The sequence below is a fragment of the Fundulus heteroclitus genome, chromosome 16, assembly GCF_011125445.2.
Source record: "Fundulus heteroclitus isolate FHET01 chromosome 16, MU-UCD_Fhet_4.1, whole genome shotgun sequence".
Classification (NCBI taxonomy): domain Eukaryota; kingdom Metazoa; phylum Chordata; class Actinopteri; order Cyprinodontiformes; family Fundulidae; genus Fundulus; species Fundulus heteroclitus.
Window position 1 is genome coordinate 18,953,718 of NC_046376.1, and position 22,262 is coordinate 18,975,979.

General features: G+C 42.2%; 1 protein-coding gene across 1 annotated transcript in view; it reads left to right on the forward strand.

Annotated features, from left to right (window-relative positions):
* Window positions 1-13,790, forward strand: part of rnf213a (ring finger protein 213a) — a 50,578-nt gene extending 36,788 nt beyond the window's left edge. The window contains 17 exon segments of the mRNA XM_036148030.1: window positions 2,879-3,121; window positions 3,210-3,294; window positions 3,374-3,408; window positions 3,502-3,602; window positions 3,697-3,853; window positions 4,563-4,737; window positions 5,048-5,142; window positions 5,243-5,494; window positions 7,269-7,401; window positions 7,689-7,772; window positions 7,849-8,029; window positions 8,196-8,397; window positions 8,492-8,569; window positions 9,791-9,988; window positions 10,209-10,298; window positions 10,405-10,583; window positions 12,999-13,790. Of these exon segments, the coding sequence (XP_036003923.1) occupies window positions 2,879-3,121; window positions 3,210-3,294; window positions 3,374-3,408; window positions 3,502-3,602; window positions 3,697-3,853; window positions 4,563-4,737; window positions 5,048-5,142; window positions 5,243-5,494; window positions 7,269-7,401; window positions 7,689-7,772; window positions 7,849-8,029; window positions 8,196-8,397; window positions 8,492-8,569; window positions 9,791-9,988; window positions 10,209-10,298; window positions 10,405-10,583; window positions 12,999-13,155 (2,445 nt within the window). The 3' untranslated portion in view covers window positions 13,156-13,790.
* The last annotated feature ends 8,472 nt before the right edge of the window (window positions 13,791-22,262 follow it).

Sequence of the window (22,262 nt, forward strand, 5' to 3'; positions counted from 1 at the left end):
GTCCTTGGAAGGGGTACTGGAGAGTGCCCCTCCTGGGGACTCCCCCGTTTTGCTGGGGGACTTCAACGCTCACGTGGGCAATGACAGTGGGACCTGGAGGGGCGTGGTTGGGAGGAATGGCCCACCAGATCTGAACTCGAGTGGTGTTTTGTTATTGGACTTCTGTGCTCGTCATGGATTGTCCATCACAAACACCATGTTCAAGCATAAGGGTGTCCATATGTGCTCTTGGCACCAGGACACCCTAGGTCGCAGTTCAATGATTGACTTTGTTGTCGTTTCATCTGATCTGCGGCCGTATGTCTTGGACACTCGGGTGAAGAGAGGGGCGGAGCTCTCCACCGACCACTACCTGGTGGTGAGTTGACTCCGATGGCGGGGGAGGAAGCCGGTCCGACCGGGCAGGCCCAAACGCACTGTGAGGGTTTGCTAGGAACGTCTGGCAGAGTCCCCTGTGAGGCGGAGCTTTAACTCCCACCTCCGGGAGAACTTTAAACACGTCCCGAGGGAGGCGGGGGACATTGAGTCTGAATGGACCATGTTCCACGCCTCTATTGTTGAGGCGGCTAGTCGGAGCTGTGGCCGTCGGTGCATGTCGCGACGGCAACCCTCGAACCCGCTGGTGGACACCAGCGGTGAGGGAAGCCGTCAAGCTGAAGAAGGAGTCCTACCGGGCTTTTTTGGCCTGTGGGAGTCCGGAAGCAGCTGATGTGTACCGGCATTCGAAGCGGCAGGCGGCTCGGCTGGTCGCTGAGGCAAAAACTCGGGCGTGGGAAGAGTTCGGAGAGGCCATGGAGAAAGACTTCCGTACAGCTTCGAAGCGATTCTGGTCCACTATCCGGCGTCTCAGGAGGGGGAAGCAGTGCAGTACCAACACTGTTTACAGTGGGGGTGGTGTGCTGCTGACCTCGACTCGGGACGTCGTGCGTCGGTGGGCGGAATACTTCGAAGACCTCCTTAATCCCACCAACACGTCTTCCATTGAGGAAGCAGAACCTGAGGACTCTGGGTCGGGTTCTCCCATCTCTGGTGCTGAGGTTGCCGAGGTTGTTAAAAAGCTCCTCGGTGGCAAGGCCCCGGGGGTGGATGAGATTCGCCCTGAGTACCTTAAGGCTCTGGATGTTGTGGGGCTGTGTTGGTTAACGCGGCTCTGCAACATTGCGTGGACATCGGGGGCAGTTCCCCTGGATTGGCAGACTGGGGTGGTGGTCCCCCTATTTAAAAAGGGGGACCGGAGGGTGTGTTCAAACTACAGAGGAATCACACTCTTAAGCCTCCCTGGTAAGGTCTATTCAGGGGTTCTGGAAAGGAGGGTCCGTCAGATAGTCGAATCTCGGATTCAGGAAGAGCAGTGTGGTTTTCGTCCTGGCCGTGGAACACTGGACCAGCTCTATACCCTCAGCAGGATTCTTGAGGGGGCATGGGAGTTTGCCCAACCAGTCTACATGTGCTTTGTGGATCTGGAGAAGGCATTCGACCGTGTCCCCCGGGGGATCCTGTGGGAGGGTACTCCGGGAGTATGGAGTACCGGGCCCTTTAATAAGGGCTGTCAGGTCTCTGTACGACCGGTGTCAGAGTCTGGTCCGCATTGCCGGCAGTAAGTCGGACTCGTTTCCGGTGAGAGTTGGACTCCGCCAAGGTTTCCCTTTATCGCCGATTCTGTTCATAACTTTTATTGACAGAATTTCTAGGCGCAGCCAAGGTGTTGAGGGGATCCGTTTTGGTGGCCTTAGGATTGCGTCTCTGCTATTTGCGGATGACTTGGTCCTATTGGCTTCATCAGGGCGTGATCTACAGCTCTCACTGGAGCGGTTCGCAGCCGAGTGTGAAGTGGCCGGGATGAAAATCAGTGCCTCCAAATCCGAGACCATGGTCTTGAACCGGAAAAGGGTAGAGTGCCTTCTCCGGGTTGGGGAGGATGTGCTGCCCCTAGTGGAGGAGTTCAAGTATCTTGGGGTCTTGTTCACGAATGAGGGGAAGATGGAGCGGGAGATCGACAGGCGGATTGGTGCAGCGTCTGCTGTGAAGCGGGCGCTGTACCGATCCGTTGTGGTGAAGAGAGAGCTGAGCCAAAAGGCGAAGCTCTCGATTTACCGGTCGATCTACGTTCCTACCCTCATCTATGGTCACGAGCTTTGGGTCGTGACCGAAAGAACGAGATCCCGGATACAAGCGGCTGAAATGAGTTTTCTCCGTAGTGTGTCTGGGCTCTCCCTTAGAGATAGGGTGAGGAGCTCAGTCATCCGGGGAGGACTCAGAGTACAGCCGCTGCTCCTCCACGTCGAGAGGAGCCAGTTGAGGTGGCTCGGGCATCTGGTCAGGATGCCTCCTGGACGCCTCCCTGGAGAGGTGTTCCAGGCACGTCCCACGGGGAGGAGGCCCAGGGGAAGACCCAGGACACGCAGGAGGGACTATGTCTCCCGGCTGGCCTGGGAACGCCTTGGGATTCCTCCTGAGGAGCTGGCCCAAGTGGCCGGGGAGAGGGACGTCTGGGCCTCCCTACTGAAACTGCTACCCCGCGACCCGACCCCGGATAAGCGGAAGAAGACGGACGGACGGACGCTTGTTGCAATTAGTTGCACTGGATTTTATTTTGGAGAATTCGAGTGAAGGTCTGAGCTCAAACACATGGAACATTCGTTTGATTTTTATGTGTAAAATAATTTGAAAACCACATATCCTCTCCCTTTGTGTTTTTTCTATCAATTAAATACCAATATAATAATTTGTTTTCTTTGTGGTTGCGAAGGGCCTCTGTGTTTCCAAAGTTGTCAAATCTCCCAATTTACCCTTAAAAAAATTACTATGCATTTTTTTAAAGACCATTATTTGTGTGTATAACAGATGTTGTATATTTTCTGTGTAATTGTACCAACAGCAGCTCGAAGCCATTACAAATTACATCCAGACGTCCAAAGTCCTCGCCAGCGCAGAGGTGAAGGCCTTTGCACAGGCGCTGGTGACCAACACCACGGGGCCTCTTTCTGTTCGACCCGGCATCTCAGGGGCCAGAAGTGTGGCGTTGGAGTTAACAGTTCACTTAGCCGCCGTGCTGCGGTGTGGGAACCAGGGGATCCTAGCTCCCCTTCAGCAGCTAGCACTGACACCTGCGAACATGCAGGTTTGTGTTTCAACTGATGCTAGTCAGAACTACCATCACTGGTTCTTTGAAATGCATTTAATCCTTTTTTTTTTACTTGGTTTTATAGGCAGCGTTTTTGCCCTCTATGCCAGAAGATATGATGGCTGTAGCTCAACAGGCACTGGGTGCACTGGGTCCACTGAGGTGGTACAGTAAGTAAAGAACAAAGATTTAATGCAAATCCTCCAGATATTTTAGCTCAAACTGACAAAATGGCAAATTACCACACAGGTTGTCCAAATGGCCATCCCTGCACCATTGGGGAGGTATGTTCTGTTCAATCAAATTTGTAAAAATATTGTAAGAACATGTTTGTTTTTTATATTTTAGAACTATTTGTGCTACTTGTGTTTTTCCAGTGCGGCCAACCAATGCAAAGAAGTCGTTGTGTAGACTGTGGAGCTGTGATTGGAGGGGACAACCATATGCCTGTGCAGGGATTTCAGGTTCTTCAGCCACAGTAAGTACTTTCTAAAATCCGTAACAAAATGTGCAAAGAAAAAGATCAAAATTTTCTAAAGTTTTTTTTCTTTTTTTTCTATGTCCTCTTTCAGAGGTGACCGCACCCAGACAGGCCACATCCTCGGTGATCCAAGTCGTCGAGACAATCCCGATATGCTGGACACGAAGAACATTTCTCCCGTCCCTTTTACTGTTGTCCGAATGCTCACTCACATGGCAATGCTGCTCGGGACCTGTAATCAACCGCAGGTAGCAATGAGGTTTTATTGGGAGACCTTTGTGAACATGAATTGCTTTTTAGAGTTTAAAAACACCAAACTAAGAAGGCAACTAACAACTACAGCAGCAAATGTTGAACCAGGTACATAAAAATTTTTATAATTATCAGGCAAATACAATGAAATCTCACTCAAAATACAGAACTGAGGAAATGCAACTGCGCTATTAAAGGAGGAAACACTATTGAGATATTTACACATATTGTTACAATTTTAAAACATAAAATGTTTATAGAAGAGATAAAACCTATACCATGGTCTGAGTTAATACTCGATTCTGATTGGCTGCAGGGTGTCCGTTGAAAAAGGGTTTTAGGACACCTATTAAAAAAAGTTCAGATCAAATAGCCTGATTGTTCTAAATTACTTTGCTGGCTCAAACGTTAGCTGGTAACAGCAAGACAGTTGACACTGGTTACCTGGGCAATGAGATATATATTAAATAGTTAATTCAGAGCAGACGATATATGCAGTAGAACCAAACTAAAATGCAATTATCTAAACATTGTTGTAAAATACCTGAAATTCAATAAAACCTAAATATAAGTAAGAAAGAAGGTGCTGAAATTCAAGTAGAAGCAAGGCTAAAAAGACCCAGAAGTGTTGTGCTAGTGCTGTTTGTATTATTCCTGTCCGATTTATCCCTTATCGTTAATACTTTTTCCTTTTTCTATTTCTAGCATATCTCTGCAATCATCAAACCTCCAGTTGCAGATCCTGCTGCGTTCCTAATTGGTCACCTGAGAAAAGATATTGACCATCTGATCAGGTCTCTGGGTAAAGGGACCGATGACACAGTCACGGCGGTTCACCTGCTAATCAGCAGCTTGCTGCAACCACACCAGCAACAGAAATGTAAGAAACAACGTTGATGATTCTATATAGCAAATAATACTCAGGGTCAATTATAAAGAAAGGTATTTGACCTTGAATCGTATTTACCTCTTACCTATTAAACTCCAAGGATGTGTGGGTGTTTTTCCTTATGTTCATGATGATGGTAGAAACAGTGCTCTCTAGTGGCCAATGCAAAACATTGGTGCATTTTACAGATTAAAAAATTCATGAAGCCTGTACCGTTGTCTTCTTTCTAGTTTTGCTAATATACTGAAATATTATTTACTCTGGTGAATCCCGGTTAAATTATTTGTGTTTGCCTTTCAAGGGCCAGTTCCGTATGACAATCACCTTTCAAATAAAGTGGCGAGAAACGGATGGGAGTTGGAAATGAGCAACGCTGTCATCACACCTCAGCTAAAGGTAGCAAATAAAGCATCGGCTTGAGGAGCTAAATGTGTCCCCCGTGTTCACGAGCAAACCAAGCAAAACGCGCTGCCTTCTGTCATCTTCTCTTTCACAGAACTTGGACAGACAGCTGCAGGAGGTGAACACCTTCATCCGGGCAGACTCTCGCATCTCTGCCAACCCAGTCATGAAGCTAGTGTTCGGTGACCCTCGCCTCTTCTTGGCCTCCCTGCCGCCCAATTCTCTGCTCCACTGTTCTGCCGTGTGGAGCTGCCGGGAGAAGGTTTGTGTGCTGAGCCTCACGCACATCCTGGAGCAGAGTGATGGCAAAGACACCGTCCCTGTGCTGTGGAGATTTTTGCACAGGGTAAGGAAACATGCTAACTTAAAGCAGCTTTATTTATTATATGTGCCAGGAGGTTAGAGCACGTGGGACACTTTGTGGCACGCGTGGTGTAAATGAGGAATCCTAATCTTAAAGTTATCTATTATGTTTCAGTAGAGTATACTCTCTCTCAAATTTAGAAAAAAACAAACAAACCTCTAGTTGAAACATATTTAATCAGTGGGGAAAAAATCACTAGTTTCTTTTTTTTTAACAAAATACTTTTTACGACCTCTCGTTTCCAATAGAACACCACTTAATTATTTCCTATAACATGTATCAAGCTGTTGGTGAAGATTCCCAGTCATCCAGGTCATGATTAATACAGAAAAAGGTTAAAAAATAAAAACAGCTGGCCTTCTATTTTGAAGCTGAAGACGTTTTGCTTCCCATCCAGGAAGCGTTCTCAATTCATAATGTCTGGAGTAGTGTGGAGTTCCAAGCTTTATAGACCTGCTATCGAGGCCTCGTTAGAGCTTAGATTTGAGATTCGTTAGGCTCATCGTTTCCCTGGCTCACATGTGATCACATGCATGGAGGTATAAATTGGGGTGAAAGTTAGCAGGAATCAAACTCATCACTCTGTTGTAAGTGTTTAAAAGTTGAAACCTGAGCCCTCCTGCTTTGGTTAAAGTTGTTTTGTTTTGAACAATTTGTTCCTCAAAAGAGTGTCCTTTGCCCTGGAGGTGCAGGTGGACGGCTGAGTCTTCTCCAGAGGAGTTAGCTCTCCTGTGTTGAGCCATGCGTCTGTGGAGAGGTTGTCCCAACGTTGAAAGATACAGAAAGAGATGGAGGTGTTTTATCCTCTTTGAACAAACCTCTTTCGATCGCTCAGAGTTGTGGATCGTCTCCTCAGCTGTCTTCAGTTCACCCCACAGGTTTTCTATTGGATTTAGGTCTGGAGGCTAAGATGGCCTGGGAGACAAAGCTTCAATTTGTGCCTAGTGAATAATTTCTGTGTTGGAAAAAGAAAGCTCTCTTCCAGTCTTCACTGATCAAAGCCCCCTGTTCCAGTTCAGGTCTCAGCTGAGTGTAGGAAACCCCTCACATGCAGACCATAATGTCCAGTCTACAGTAGAGTACTTGCACAGTCTAAATTGAAGTCTGTGGTAATAGCCTATGTGATGGAGACTCTATGCCGCTTCTCTTTTAAATCTCCTCAATATGCACGGTGGAAAGATAAACTTCTAGCTTCATTAGGTATAAATATGGCATGAACTAACATGAGAGCTGCAACTGTGACAAACAAGGCCGGACCAAGACCTAAGTAAAAATGACTAAACATTGATCAACTTGTGTGTAAGTGTAAGGTTAAAAAAAGACTTTGGTTACATTTATTTTAAGGGAAAAGTTAGGAGTGCAAATTATTGTGCAATTTTTCTTTTTCCCCAAAGAATAAATTTGCTCAAATCAAAGGTTGTCACATTATGCCGCTGCAATAAAAGGTGAATTAATTTAGAGACTGTTTTCACATCTCTACAGAGTGACGCTAAATGTGCAGGATGCTTTTCTAAAATGGAGGATTATCAGCATAAGATAGTTTTGTCCCATTAGGGGCCTTATGGCTGTACTTTCTGTGCTGTAAAAGTGTTTAAAAGTTGTTTTATTTAGGTGACACAACTAACTGCAATCACATTTTCTTTCAGGACAAAATAAGCAAAGTGATTTTGGCGAGACGTTAGTTTCCTACATGGTTTAACTCGTTTATAAAGAACGTAAAGGAGTTTTTGTAATCATTTTGAATTTGTTTTTGTAGGAAGCAGAGCTCAGACTGGTGAAATACCTCCCGGACATCCTCACACTTCAGAAGGATCTGGTGAAGAAGTTTCAGAACATCACCGAGCTGACCTTTGAAACCATTGGAGAATTTCTTCACAGCCAGAGAGCCGGTATTGAGAGCATCCACACACATTGATTTTTAGCCTTTTCCCCCTTATGACCCTCATACAACCAATGCTTCATCCTCATGGAACTCCAAATTCACTTTTATTCTAAATCTCATGCTAAAATACCTGGTAACACAGGTTTTGTAGTCTTTCCTGCCAGAAAAAGGAACTAGTTTAGCCTAAAATAAGACAACCATTAAATATTAAAGGAAAAAAAGTCCTTGCACACTTTGTGTAAATATATCGTGGTCAGTCTCACTAAAACATTCCTGCTTTCATTCTGGTCACAGCTTCCCTCAAAGCCTGGTATGAGAAAAACATCAAGATCTTCTTAACAACCTGGAACCAGCTTAGAGTGTCTCTGGCCACCAACGGTAAACACAAACGGCAACGGTGAAACCCGTTCCAGTTATAGAGTAAAGGTCTAACCTGCATTAAAATGTCCTTCAGGTGAGATTAAGATCCCAAATGAGTTCTGCCAGCAGGACCTGGACCTGAAGAGTGACTTCAAGGTGCTTTTACCTCAGCGACAGGGTGCAGGCCTCTGCTCCACAGCTCTTATCAGCTACCTAATCGCTCTGCACAATGACCTCATCTATTGCATGGACAAGCATACTGAAGAGGAGACCAGGTGAGGGCGCTCTTGCCACATTTTTGCTTTTCTGCTGGATTTAATGCTTTGAACTTATTCTGCAAATGCATTCTACATATTTTAGATCGCTAATGAGATACCAGGGTATCAAATAACCAACGCGCTGCACCTCTTGGCTGAATACTTTAAATTGTTCATTTCACAGCTACAAAGTGAGCCCTGCGGATCTCACTGATCTGCATGTGGTCCATTATGAGGTGGAGCGGGACTTACTGCCCCTGGTTCTGTCCAATACCCAGTACAGCATTGAGAAGGGCCAAGAGACCCTTTACGAGTATGATTTGCCCAAGATCCAGCAGCAGATCATCTCCCACTTCCTGCTGGGAAAACCTCTCATCACTCTTGACGTAAGTGCAGCAAAGCAAACTTAAAGCACTTTTTTGAAGATGAGCCAAACTTTTTTTTTTTTTAATCCGTCACGTGCATGTCCTCTTACCACAGGGCATCCCTACACTAGTCAACAGGCAGGATCGCAACTATGAGATAATCATCAGGGACATTAAAACCAAAATCAAGCAAGTAAGTTGTGAAATACATACACACACATATATATGTATATGGCCTTTCAGGAGCATTTATACCCTTTAATTTCAGTCAGATTTACACCCTCTGCTCTGATCCCTTTAATAAAATCCAGTCCGACCAAAACATTCTACTTTCTGGGATGTTCCATGAGGTTTGTTTGAGAACCTTAGCGAACAAACAGCATCATGAAACCTAAGGGCCATGCCATGGGGGTCAGGGATAAAGTTGGTGAAACAATTTAATAAAGGAACAGGTTAGAAAACAGATCCAAAAGCTTTAAAGAAGCCATAAGATGCCACATTAGCAGTTGGCCATAAGCCACGTTTGGGGACAAAGAGGGGACCAAAAATGAACTTTTGGCCTACGTCCGCAACGCTGTGCGGCAGAAAACTAGCGCTGCGACTCCCCGTGAACACAATATCCCCACAGGGAAACGGGCTGGTGGAAGCATCGTGTTATGGGGATTCTTTTCTTCCGCAGCGACAGGTCAACGTTGATGGGAAGATGGATGGTGTTAAGTACGGGGCAATCCTTGATGAGAACCTGTTTTAAAGCAGCAAAAGACTTTAGATAGGAGCCAGAGGTTCACCTTCCAGCAGGAAAACAACCCTTAACTTAAAGCCGGAGCCAAAACAAAATGGGTAAAATCATAAAAAAATTCAGAATGGCCGATTCAAACTCCAGACATAAATACAGTTTAATATTTGTTCCAAGACTTGAAAATGAATGCTCACAGAAGATGTCTACGAAGACATTACTAGAAGATGTCTGAGTTTGAGGTATTTTACAAAGATATATCAACATATATTTCAGTGTCTTACTATGAAAAGTGGGTAGAGACACACTCCAAAAGATGTGTAGCTGTAAATGCAGCAGAATGTGTTGTTACAAAGTATTGACTAAGGAAATGTGTGAAAACGCCTGAAACAAACCTTTCAGATACAAAGTATTCTTTGTAAACACATTTAGTCATGTGTCGTATGATAATAATGTTCTACCGGGTGCATTGATTTTTATTTATTTTCTGATTTTATTTTGTCGAAACATGACCGTGGAAAAAAGTTCCAAAGGTATGAATACTTTTGCAAGGTTCAGATTTTAGCTCATCTGTTATTGTGCTAATAGCAGTACCTAATACTGCACGTCCCAAAAACTTAAAGGCGTCGCAGCACAAACTCACGTGAGAGTCTCTAACGCCTTGATTTGTGCCATCAGGAGCCCCTGCTGACCCTCACCCTCATCTCCGTCGCTGGGGAGCTGCACTCCTACAGCGAGGTGTGCGAGGCCTTGTCCACGCTGGAAGTGGCGCTCGGCTTCCTCGCCATGACCGGGGGGGAGCCTCACATGCAGCTGTCCTGCTACCTGGAGGAGGTGCTGCAGATGGGAAACCAGGTGGCCCAGCACATCGTCAAGGTCTGTCTATCTTGATACGCCGGCTCTACTATCTGCCGCATGTTCACTCTCCCTTCCGCAGTCTAGACTGTTTGGTTACATTTTCTACATAAACAGACAGAAATTGCCTCTCGCTGCAACTTTTCGTTACCCAACTGCGAGGCTATAATCTTTCACGGTAACGGGCATGGTCGTGTGCATGAGGTACTCATTAGTTAATGGTCTCCATTCTTGCCCACAGGCTTTCAGCATGTGTTATCTGAAGCATTGTGTGGCTCTGTGGCAGCTGCTGGCTTCGCTTAAATCCGAAAATATGCTGAGACTCAAGAGGGTAAGATGTCACTAGCACTTCTTCTCCTACCAGTGGTGATAGTCCACAGTCTTATTGAAGAACATGTTAAGCTGCGTGTTGTTAAACCCTTTTCCATGTTCATCAGGACCCGTTTGTGGGAGTCTCAGAGAAGTACAAGGAGCCTCTGGGTGAGGAGGAGCACAGGCTGCTGACGGCTTTCTTCTCCAAGAACAGCGCTGACTCCTTCCTTTTAGAGATGCATGAGTTCTTGGTTCTGGTCCTCAAAAAGGCCAATGATCCAGATACCTACAGGCCTGACTGGGGGTAATATGAATTTTCTGCATATAGTATGATACAGTTTCACTTTTTATTTTAATGCATGAAGTGGGGCTGGGCGAAATGGACCAGAAAATAATATCTCAATGTTTTTAGGTTGAATGCCGATATACCATATTTATCTCGATACATTTTTCGTTTCATAAAGTAGTTATACAAAGGCATCTCTGAATCAAAGCTTTATCCCAAATGTCTCACACAGGCACACTTTTCTAACAAAAAGCTACAGGTAAATACGAGAAACAGCTGAAAAATAACCTACTGGAATACAAAAACGTATAATTATAACGCAACATAGACCTCCTCAATATAAACAATATAGTCTAATTTTATATGTCGTTTCAAAACATCTCAGTATTTTAAAAATCTTGATATCTTGCCCCGCCCTACTATGAGGATGTGTAAATAGTAATCACTGTGATCATTTGGAAAGTAAAGGGTTTTACCAGAGCTTTCACAGATGAATGCAAATAAATAAATAAATTATTAATAATAATAATAATAATAATAATAATAATAATAATAATAATAATAATAATAATAATAATAATAATTAAAAGGCATACATTTTAATCAAAATGCAACATTCAGGGGACACAAGCTCATATTACATAAATAGAAGCAATACTAATTAAAGATAGAAAGCAAAAGTAGAAAATGAGAGAGTAAAATAATGGGACTTTGGGGATCAATCAGAGTGAAAAGGTTTGTTTTAACTGGTGAGTTTTCAGCTGGGATTTAAAAAGAGACCAGAGTGCCAGTGCTGCTGGTGTCAGGAGGAAGGGCGTTCCCAGAGGCGAAGGCCCTGGATCCCATAGGGGTCCAGGGCCTTCAGCCGATCCCATAGGGGTCAGATGAGCAGGAGGCACAATGATGCTGGGAGAGCAGGGTGACCTACAAGAGACCAAGAGGGAGTGTTTATGGGGAGGAGGTCGGACAGACGTGGGAGTGAGGTGATGGATGGCCTTCAATGCATGGAGCGGGATTTTGAATTCCAGGCGGTATCTGATTGGACTGAAACGTGACTGGTCGGGCGGTGTTCTGGAAACGACATGGGCAGCAGGGTTCTGGACCAGTTGAAGTTTTCTAGGTGGATTTATGGGGGGAGATGAAAAAAGAGAGAACTGCTTTAATGCAGATGAGACGTGACAAGCGTGAGGACTGGAATCTCTGGTGGCAGCAGCAAGGGACGGGCAGAGGGGGCATATATATAGGTGAAAGTAGGCAAACAGGGTGTTGTTGGTTTGAACAGATAAAGTGCCGTCGAAGATGACACCCAGACTGTTAACCTGAGTGGATGGAGAGACAGACACGTTGTTGATGGTGAGGGTGAAAGTGGAAGGATTTGGTCCCAATGAGGAGAATTTCTGTTTTATCATTGAGTTTGAGAACGTTCGGTGAAAACCAGGCTTTGATTCCCTGTAAACAGCCTCAGAGGGATAAGGGTGGGGAGGTAGAGGGTATAGTCAGTTTAACAGTGCACTGCAAAAAGGGAACTAAAAGTAATATTTTGTTGAAATTAATGTATTTTTCCTTGATTTAAGTAGGTAAATAAGACTATTTGCCAATGGAGTGAGTATTCTTACCCCTAAAATAATACAATTAGATATTCTGCACTTGAAATAAGATGATAGAGATGAAATTATCCTATTTTGAGTGCAGACATATTATTCCATTGGCAAATAGTCTTATTTACCTGCTTAAATCAAGGAAAAATACATTAATTTCAAGAAAATTTGACTTACTTTTAGTTCCCTTTTTGCAGTGTGGACATTGATTGAAGGTATGCTCAATATAGTGAAGTGGAAAATGTGCAAAGTATAAAATATTTCAATTTTTATAACATTCCTGTTGTTGTTGTTGTGTTATACGCCATGCACATCATGTTGATCCAACACATCTAGGCTTTTTTTTTTTTTTAGCAGTGTATGGGTTTTCCAACCTGGAAAATGTTAAGAGTTATCAACAAAGTCTATCACAACAAAGTGTAAACATCCTGGTGATGGCACAGGAAACTGATCACTTTCAAAAAGGAAATCTACCTCAGCAAGACATGGGCTGCTTAAAGATCTTAGCTGTATTTGACAAGTCGTAGCTGTGCAGAATCTCCAGTTGGGCAAAGATTTCTGTCACTATCAAAAAACAAGCAAAAAAAAAAAAAAAAAACCTGTGCAGGGTCAACAATACTAGTAGTGGCTGAGTAAAACTGGACTGAATTGCAATACTAGTGTGGCAGACCATGTAATATTAATGATATGTAGCATATTACCTTACCTCCATTGCTGCATAGACACAATTTTAATGACAATGTTTCAGCAACTTGTTTTTCTTTTTTCTTTTTTTTCTTTTTTTGCTGTTGCTGTGTCAGATCCAGTTTTAAACAGTTAACTTTCTCTTTTCAAGCTTAAAAGACACTCTGGTGTCTTACATGGAGCGAAAAGACATGGACATACCCCCAGATGTGGAGGAGCACTTCCCAGAGGAAATATGCCTGTCCCATTACGTTGAAGCCTGGAAGTTCATCATAGTCTTTAAGCAGGAGCGTGGTACGAGACAATGAAGATATCAGGGGGTGAAAAAAATCCTATTTTTGCTGATTTCTTACCTACATTTTCTTTTCCTTGTTAAAATGTCTGTGTTGTTGCCTCATGTTTCTGCACAGGAAGCTAAAAGATGTGCCTTTTTAGGAGCACTGAGTGCCAATAAGTGTGTTTTGCCTTTATGAAGATCTGATCTGGTAAATTTCGGGTTTTGTATTTCCCTCAATAAGGATCAAGAAAGATCTCTACACTTCTAGTGTCTTTAATTGCACTGTATGTCTTTACTCACAATGAGAATAAGAAAATCACTCAGGTAGATGTTGAGATGTAAACTGATTAGATCTCAAACCCTTAAAAGGGATAAAGAATAATGTTTTGTTCACCTTCTTGCATTTGTTTTTACCTCTATTTAGTTTCCAAATGCTGCTGCAGACGTATATTACCCATTTTCAACTGTTGTCCAACATTCCAACTATTTTCTCCATTATTGTTCTTTGCTTACAGTTTTTACATTATCAGGAACATTATTATGTCAATCATTGTTTCACTTATTCTATTTGTGATAAACCCTCTCATGTTTGCTGATTTTCAATGCTTTTACTCTAAATTGTATCGTTATTTGTCATAATAATGACATAAAATGCACCTTACAAAATTATGTATTTGGCTGCAGTTTTTTCCCCCCCGACTTGACGTTAAGTGCTGGGTGAAATGTGTGTCTTCATTTTGTGGGGAAATGAAGAATTAAAGCAGGTGTGCACCTGCTTTTAAAATGAAAGTGATGTTCAAGCAGCCATGTGGATGCAGTGAATAAACAAGCTTGTTTTACAAAACTCTTGTAATTTTAGTTTCATATAACTACAAAATGTATTTATGTTTTGCTATTTACTATAAAGATAGACACTCATATGTTTCCACATTTATTAGTACCCCTAGTAAAGATGGGGACAGAGATTAAAATAAAAGATTTTTTAGTAGTAGCACAATAATTCCTGATTTAATATGAGCACATTTTGATGGAGCAAAAACTCTGTGTTTGGTTCATTAACCTGTTGAAAGACCAAACTGACAAGCTGTTTTAAGATTTCTGAAAGAGGAGGTCATATATGTCTATGCCAAGCTCTCTATCATGGTTCTGGAGGAGAAACAGGCCCACAGCATCACAGACCCTCCACAATGGTTATAGTCGGGATAGTTATTCAAAAACTCCATGTTTACAGTATTTTACAGTAATGGTCAATAGCCTTTTTCCTAGTCTCAGTACATGCTTCATCTTGTTATGGAGACATTATGGCTCTAAAATGGCACTCTAAGCTGTAGTTCATAAATAAAAGGGTGAGCTTTTTTTTTTTTTTTATCTTTGCTCCCTTACCCTCTCCACATTGTATGAGAGGAATAATAAACATGGGTCTTAGTCCAGACTAGTGCCATGGGACTTAAACAAATGGGCTGCATCAGGTAATGTTTTATAATGTTTATGTTTATGGCCACACCTGAGCTTACTATTTGTTGTTTTCAATATCCTCCACTCGTAGACTACGTTTCATGCAGTGGAAAGTCTGATTTTTTTTATCCTTAGGAGACATCTTTAACGCTTATAAGCAGCTAAAATCTTATTTTATTTAAATTTTTCCATGGTATTCACTTTCACCTCAACAGTCAGAGGCACACCAAACTGAATGTGTGACATTTAAACACGGGAAACCTTCTTCAAAATGCTGAGTAATGACGTTTTAGCTATGTTCTCGAGCTGCGATACACCTGAGTGGATTTCTTGCCACTTTGAGTGAGAATAAAGGTTGGCAAATGTGCTGGATGTAAGCAAGTGATTGCATCCGGAATGAGCTGAAACACTATAAAATTAGGTCATGCAGATGACAATTACAGATGTAGTTTTGAAATAGTGAGGACAGTATATATCTTTTTTTTTTTAGATCAACATTTTGGAATGTAAGATTGTATTAATGGAGATGTGCATTTTTTTTTCTAAATTAACCTTCATGTGAATGATAAGATGGCACAATCAAGACAATTGAGGTCAGTCTAAACAACTCTTTGGTTAAAAAAAAAAAAAAAAAAAGGATAAAACTAGTCTGTTCAAACAGTTGTATAAATCTAAATAAAGCCTTGTTTGCTTTCTGTTACGTATGTATAATTTTCAGCAGTTCAAGTGCTGCTGGGTAAATAAATTAGTCCTTATTTACGAATTGCATCACCGGAAAAAATCCAGCACAGCCAACGCATGATGCAGGGCTCAGGAAATGTCTGCCTGCCAAAGGTTTTGTGGCTTTTTGACCCTCGGCTGGTGGGAGCCCAATGTGTTTCTGATCAGGCTGATGGGAATGATAAGGACAAGACAGCCGAAAGAACGCCGCTGGATAGCTCCTTGATTCAATTTCCTCTTTGCCAAAGCAGTGTTTAGCACAACAATGGCAAATGGATGCCTTTGCCTGTGAAAGTAAACTATGTCCATGACCACCCTCTGGAAGTCTGCAGGCAGAAAACGATAGGTATGCACTTTAGATCATTACCAGTACACTCAAACTAATACAATATTATAGCAAAAATATTCTGAGTAAACAATAACCAATCCTAAATTGATCTCCTGCTCTGTTTTTCGGTGTATTTCACCATTAATGGCTCATCCAGACATCCCAGGCTGCCTCACTGTGTCCGTGCAGATCGTTATCAGGGAGAGAACCTACACGGACCCAATGAAAAACGCCCACAAATGGGTCACTGGCATGATTTGTGCAACCCAGTGTTGCAGAACAAGCTTCGCTGAGCAAGTTCAATCAGTTCACTTCCACTCTTGTAGGCTTCAAAGCCACAATCCCTGTGGTAGAAGCCGGAGGAACAAATTATTTTCCGGCTTTCAGCTTCCTGTCTTTGTATTTGATGAGGAGGAATCAGGGACAAACTTGCTAGTTCACAGTTAATAACAATCACGGTCCATGGACATGATTAGGTCCGGAGCCTTTCCATGAGGACGTTTGTTATGATTATCGAAGCTGGACAGCACACTGGAGAGGCTGAGTGGAGGGATTTCATAACTTTGCAAATACACTGGAGTAGAGTCTCAGTCATCTATGGCACTCCTTCAGGACTAAATAAGCCTTTTTGAACGAAACATATTCAAGAAACTCTAGAGGTCCTTAGACAGGCATGTAGAACTTTGTTGATAATATACAATTGCTCTAGAAACCTAGGTTTTGGATGTATCAATGAGAGCTTTTTTGAGCTCGTTGCCAATGACCGATATTAGTTTTAATGTCCAAAGATAAGATATGTCACCTATATAAAATATAGCTACAAATATATATGAAAAAAAAGTGGCACAAGGCAGTTGAGAACGAAGCCAAAAGCTGTTGAGAAATTGTTCAATTTTGTTTAGAACACCAAACTAGGCCATTAATAATAAGATGATGTTCACCCAAGAGATTTGTAATAGGAAATCCAGCTTAAAAACGTTCATCAAACTGAATTTATGTTAGGATGTAACCTGACTCACGAGTTAGGATGCAAATGATTTAGCGAGGAGGTTGAACTTTGGAGAAGTATTTTTTCAAATAGCACTAACTTGGATTCTTAACAAACCGACACCCAACCGAAAAAGGTAAAATCTCGGGATCTTGGGGCCAGTGCGGCAACCCACTGCTCCCCAAAGGGGATGGGTTAAATGCAGAAGTGAATTTCTCCATTGTGAGATGAATAAAGTATTAATATTATAAAAAAAATATATATATTATCTTGCCAGATGTGTTTCTTAATTGGTTCTGAAGGGCATTAAAACTTTGCAACAATTAAGTGTTGGGTCAAGCAGTGGTTGTGCGAGTCTCCTTTTTTCCTTTTGTCACTTAATCAATTCATATTTTACTTGAGATTGACCCATAACAATTTGTCCTTTCGCAGTAAAAAGTCATCCATCCATCTGTCCGTACAACCACTGTCTTCTGCTTATTCAAATCAAGCCGCAGGAGCAGCAGGCTTATAGGAGCCAAACCCAAACCTTCAAAGCAGTCCCTCAGGAGACATTGAGATGAGAAACCCAAATTACCTCAGCTGACTTGTTTCGATGTAGAGAAAAAACAGCTTTACTCTCAGTCTCCCCAAGATACCAGAGTTCCTTTCCCCATCTCAAAGGCTAAGCATAGAAGAGGAGGGTCATATCACCTACCTGTATCCAGAAGCTTTGTCGATCCATATCTCATGACCATAGGTCAGGGTTATCATGCAGTTGGACCATCAAATCTTGACCTTCCCATTCAAGCTCATCTCTTACTTCACCACAACAGGCCAAAGCAACGCCCACGTTAAAGCAGAAGCCCTCTGTGTTAATTTCTCCTATATTTGTTGTTGCACTTTATTTTATGCAATCCTGATCTCTTTCTCCACTTGGTCACTCTCTTATGAGTATGAGGAATTGTCAAAAATCAAGCCTTAATTAAAAGTAAAAATTTTGAAGTTTAAAAAAAATAGCTTAATATACATGGAACCAATTCTTCCAGTCTAAGATACTTTATCCTTTTTTTACTTTAAATCTCCTCCATGCCTTTAACCATGGAAGAGAATCAACCTTAACCCTTTTCAAAACAGCCTCAGATATACATCAGGTTTACACCTTGGGGATCTAATATCATTCATAGGCCTTGACGCCAGGCAGGCGCTCGCAGCCAAAGGAGAACACGGCTTTTAATGACTCTGGTATGAAATCGGTACCTCGAAATGCCCCAGAGGCCTTAGAAAGAGCACCGATGGGCTACTGTATTTTCTGTGGCGCTTCATGCTTCACCGGGAGTCTGCGGAAATGTTTTCTTTAAATTAGCCCTTCAGGTGCTGCTGTTATTGCGTTATTATCAAATTAGTGTATTTTAATTACTACGTCATATGAAATGTATGCGCCAACAGGTCACAATGGGGTCAAAGCTCAGAGGGCCGTGTCATAACTCTCAGGTTGCAGAGCCCGCTGTGCAGCTTTAAGATGAAGAACAGAGAGGCAGAAAAAGGTCCACGAGCACATCTGTGAATTATATTAGCTAATTGTGTGCACTTCTCCCTGCACTCAACACTTGAGTTGTCCTCCAAGCAGAAGGAAGAAATTAGGAGCACTGCTGCCATGTTGTTCTATTAAATACGTGAAGAGAAAATACAATTACTAGTTAAGTGGGAACATACCACATGGGATTATAAGAGGGTCCAGCATTTTAAGTTTTCAGAGTTAAAAACTGTGCCGTGTGCGTGGACACGTTCTCCTGCCAAACAAAAGGCAGAGAACGCGGAGACGGTTTGTGGCATCTGAAACACGCCTGTGAAAAGCAAACCTGCATTTGTAGGTGATCATGTTTCACCTTTACATTGTTTACTGTTAATTATGCCTGCTTCATTACTTCAGCTCAACTGTTGTTACCAGTCTCTTATAGCACAACTCTGCCTTTAAATATGTAACATAAATATCATATATTATTGAATCAAATTGTTATGGAAAGACGAGAAGGTATTTGAGAGGCCAGAAATATGTCTAACATTTTGTAAGTAATAATAGGAACCCAGTTCATTGTTGTGTTCCGGGTACTTTAGCATTGTCTAAAAATGCCCGCTGCTTTCTCCGACTTTTGTTTGGGAAGATGCTGCATATCTATCTTATATTTTTTCACCTCCTCTTAGCTTCTTACCACCATGCGATGAACAGGAAAGTTCACCATGAATCACATCCTTCAATGCCTTTTAGTAAACATGTCCAAATTTAACAGAAGGATGTAAATCTTACTTCGAGGTTGCTCTGAAAGTCATGACTTTGTTTTTATTTTCAGCCCAGTAATGTATCTGTTGTTAAAAAAAACTAAAGCTGTTATGCAGCGCCTTGCAAAATGAGTCATATGCCTTTAAATGTGACAAAGTGATTGAGTTAGAATTTACTCTCCAATTGTCCCTGAAACATATTTAGAATATAATGCATTTTAGATTATAGTCATCCATAATGTTTTGCATTACTGTTGTAACTTTGCTGCACATATTATCCCGGATCTGTTTGTGGATAACATAATATCACAGTTTACATGCAAGCATATGTTTTCTAAAAGTAAACTATTGAATTGTTAGTTAATTTGCTTCTGTTAAAATTATATTTCTGGTAATTGATTTCTGTTAATGTGTCCTTGTATATATTCACCATCATCTGTCCCTTCGTTCAGAAGCCACATCTAGGACAGGTTTATGGGAGGCGATGGCCTCTACAACCAGGGGCCAGCCTGGTTGTAGATGTTAAAGATGTCACTGATTGCATAACTGGCTACAACCAAATTAATACTTTTCTTTTTTGTGTATGATACTATTTATTTTCTTTAAAGTATGCATTTTGCAAACCCTTTTGTTGTGTAAATGAGTTTACTAATAAAACTGATTTAAGTTTCATATAGAAAACCAGTAAAATTTTGGTCACGTCGGGCTTAAAATGGAAAATTGTGAGAGACAGGGATAACGGTGAGGTGACAACCTGGCACTTTTATGCAGTCACATTTTATGCAGGTTAAGGAAAGGAGTGGAAAGAATAACACTGATAAAACAGAACAAGCCTCACCAATAGCCTCAGCTATGACTCAACACAGTTAAAGCATCAAAACAAAGCAAACCACATTGAAATTAATAATATTTAAATGAAAGTAATTTTGCTTGTCCAGACAGAACCTCTTACTGTTGTCACAACCCAGCTCATTGGGTGTCCACAGAGACATACATTTAAAGAAAATAATCCATACAATTTATAAACTACATTAAATTAATAAGAAGCATATTTGGCTGGTATTTGGTGTGCCAGTAGAAACCAGGGCAGGCATCATCCCTCCGTCTCTAGCTGGAAGAGGGAGCTAGCTGTGTTGGTCTTCAGTCAAATTTGAGAATTGCAGAGCACTGGTCGGGTGCTTCCAGTCAGGCTGATGCTATAGCTAACCACGAGCTGCAAACAACAAGGACAAAACAAAGAAACAGGCCCTGTCAAAAAAGCCCGTCACTCTGTGAACTAGTCAGATTAACAGCAAAGCAAACAGAGATCAGCACTGCCAAAAATAGGCCGTTACACCAACCTCCATAAAAACAGGGTCCATCCCCACTAAGTTTACATATAGGTCTACAGATTTGGCCTGATGAAAAGTCACTTACCTCCACCTCTAACTTATCCCTAAATCTCCCTCTCAGCAACCTGGTACCAGTGGGTGCAATTTAAGAAGGACAGGACAAAAAAGGCGAGGATGAACAAGGAGCAGTTCAATACATTGACGTTCAGCTATTTGGAGCAAGAAACAGGGCATCTGCTACCTTATTGTCTGAACCCTTTATAAACCGAATAATAAGCTAGTAAGACTGTGGAAACAAAGACGCCTAACCAATCCCTGGTTCGGACAATGCAGAGAGTTGAGAAAAGTTAATGAATTGTGGTCTGTACTGACCACAATAGGAACCACACCAGAACCCAAATACACATAAAAATGTTTAGGACCCAAAATCAATGCCAGTGCCTCTCTCTCTATGGTAGAGTAGTTTAGCTAATGCCTGTTAAATTTCTTTGAGAAAAAAAAAAACTCACTGGTTTGTCAAAACCCATCTCATATGCTAGCAGGACGACAGCTCCCACTCCCACATGACTGGCATCCGCATGAAGGGAAAATGGCCTATCAAACCGTGGGCCTACAAGAACTGGGGCATTACATAACAAAGACTTAGCTGTCTCCAAAGCATGTTGGCAGACTGCTGACCAGACAAATGTGTTTCTAATTTTCAACAGGTCAGGTAGAGGGGCCACAACATCATAAAACATTTTGGCAAAAACTTCGGTAATATCCCACCAGACCAAGAAACCGCAGTAGTTCTTTATTTGTTGTAGGTACAGGATACTGTTCCACAGCTTTGATTTTTGCATGTACTGGATGAATATCCGGCCCTGCCACATGACCCAAGTGTGTTACAGTAGTCTGAGCAAACTCACATTTGCACAGTTAAATGTGCTTTGTCCCACAAATTAAAAAGGGCCCAAATGTGTTAAATGAGTGGACTAAGTGTTAGAACAAACCACAACATCCTGTAAGTAAACTGCACAACCTTTCAAATCCCCCAGAACTTTGGTCATTAGTCTCCGAAATGTCCCTGGAGCACTCACAAACCAAATGACATGAGTACGAGCCACCTGGTGTCATAAAGGCTGACATTTCTCTGGCATGGTCAGGCAAATGGACCTGCCAATAACCCTTTAAATGGTCAGATTTGCTAACATACTAAGCATGGCACACCTTGTCATCACAGTCCTCCTTCCGTGGAGAGGCAACACATCTGGCTTGGTCACAGCACTCATCCAACAAAAATCTATACAAAATCTATGAGCATTATCCGATTTTCGTACAAAAAGGCAGGGCGACGGCCAACTTGATGAGGAGGGTCCTGCAGTGCCGTTATCCAACATGTATTTTACTTTTCATAGACTTACATTTCTCAGGATTAACACGATGAAATCTGTTTTTATTGGCTGAGTTTAACCAACATCTATATCATGGTCAATGGGGTTAGTCTGAGGAGGAATGCCAACAAACAACATGGGAAAGCCTTTAAAGTCACTTAACTCTGCATTTAATCTGGTAGATGATTCAACATGACCCAGTTACCAAGGGTATCTGTTTTTTGTTAAGTGATCTTGCAACACCTCAGAATCAGGAGAGGGCACACCATCTTCTATCTCAGCTCCCAGTTGAGGATCAGAAATCACAGAAATGCCAACTGAACATGCAGGAGATTAATTTTCCAAAATAAACCTGTTAGAGGAAGAGGTTAAGTGGTAAAGTAAGGTTTCAACAAGTTCACATGACACAGCTAAATTGATTTTCTTCTGTCAGGAGTGGCAATATTCTAGCCCCCAATTTCTCACGACACTTAGGATCCAATAGATGGCAGTAGTGCAACAATAATGGATGCAAGCTACCGTTAAAATCTAAAGAAGAAGAAGAAGCAGAAGAAGAGGCCCTGCCAAAACGAGGCCATCACACTGTGAACTATTCAGATGAGCAGGAAAGCAAATCGAGATCAGCAGGCCCAATGAACAGAGAAGACATGGTGGTCAATCTCGATCTCCCGTCTGGTGTGAGTG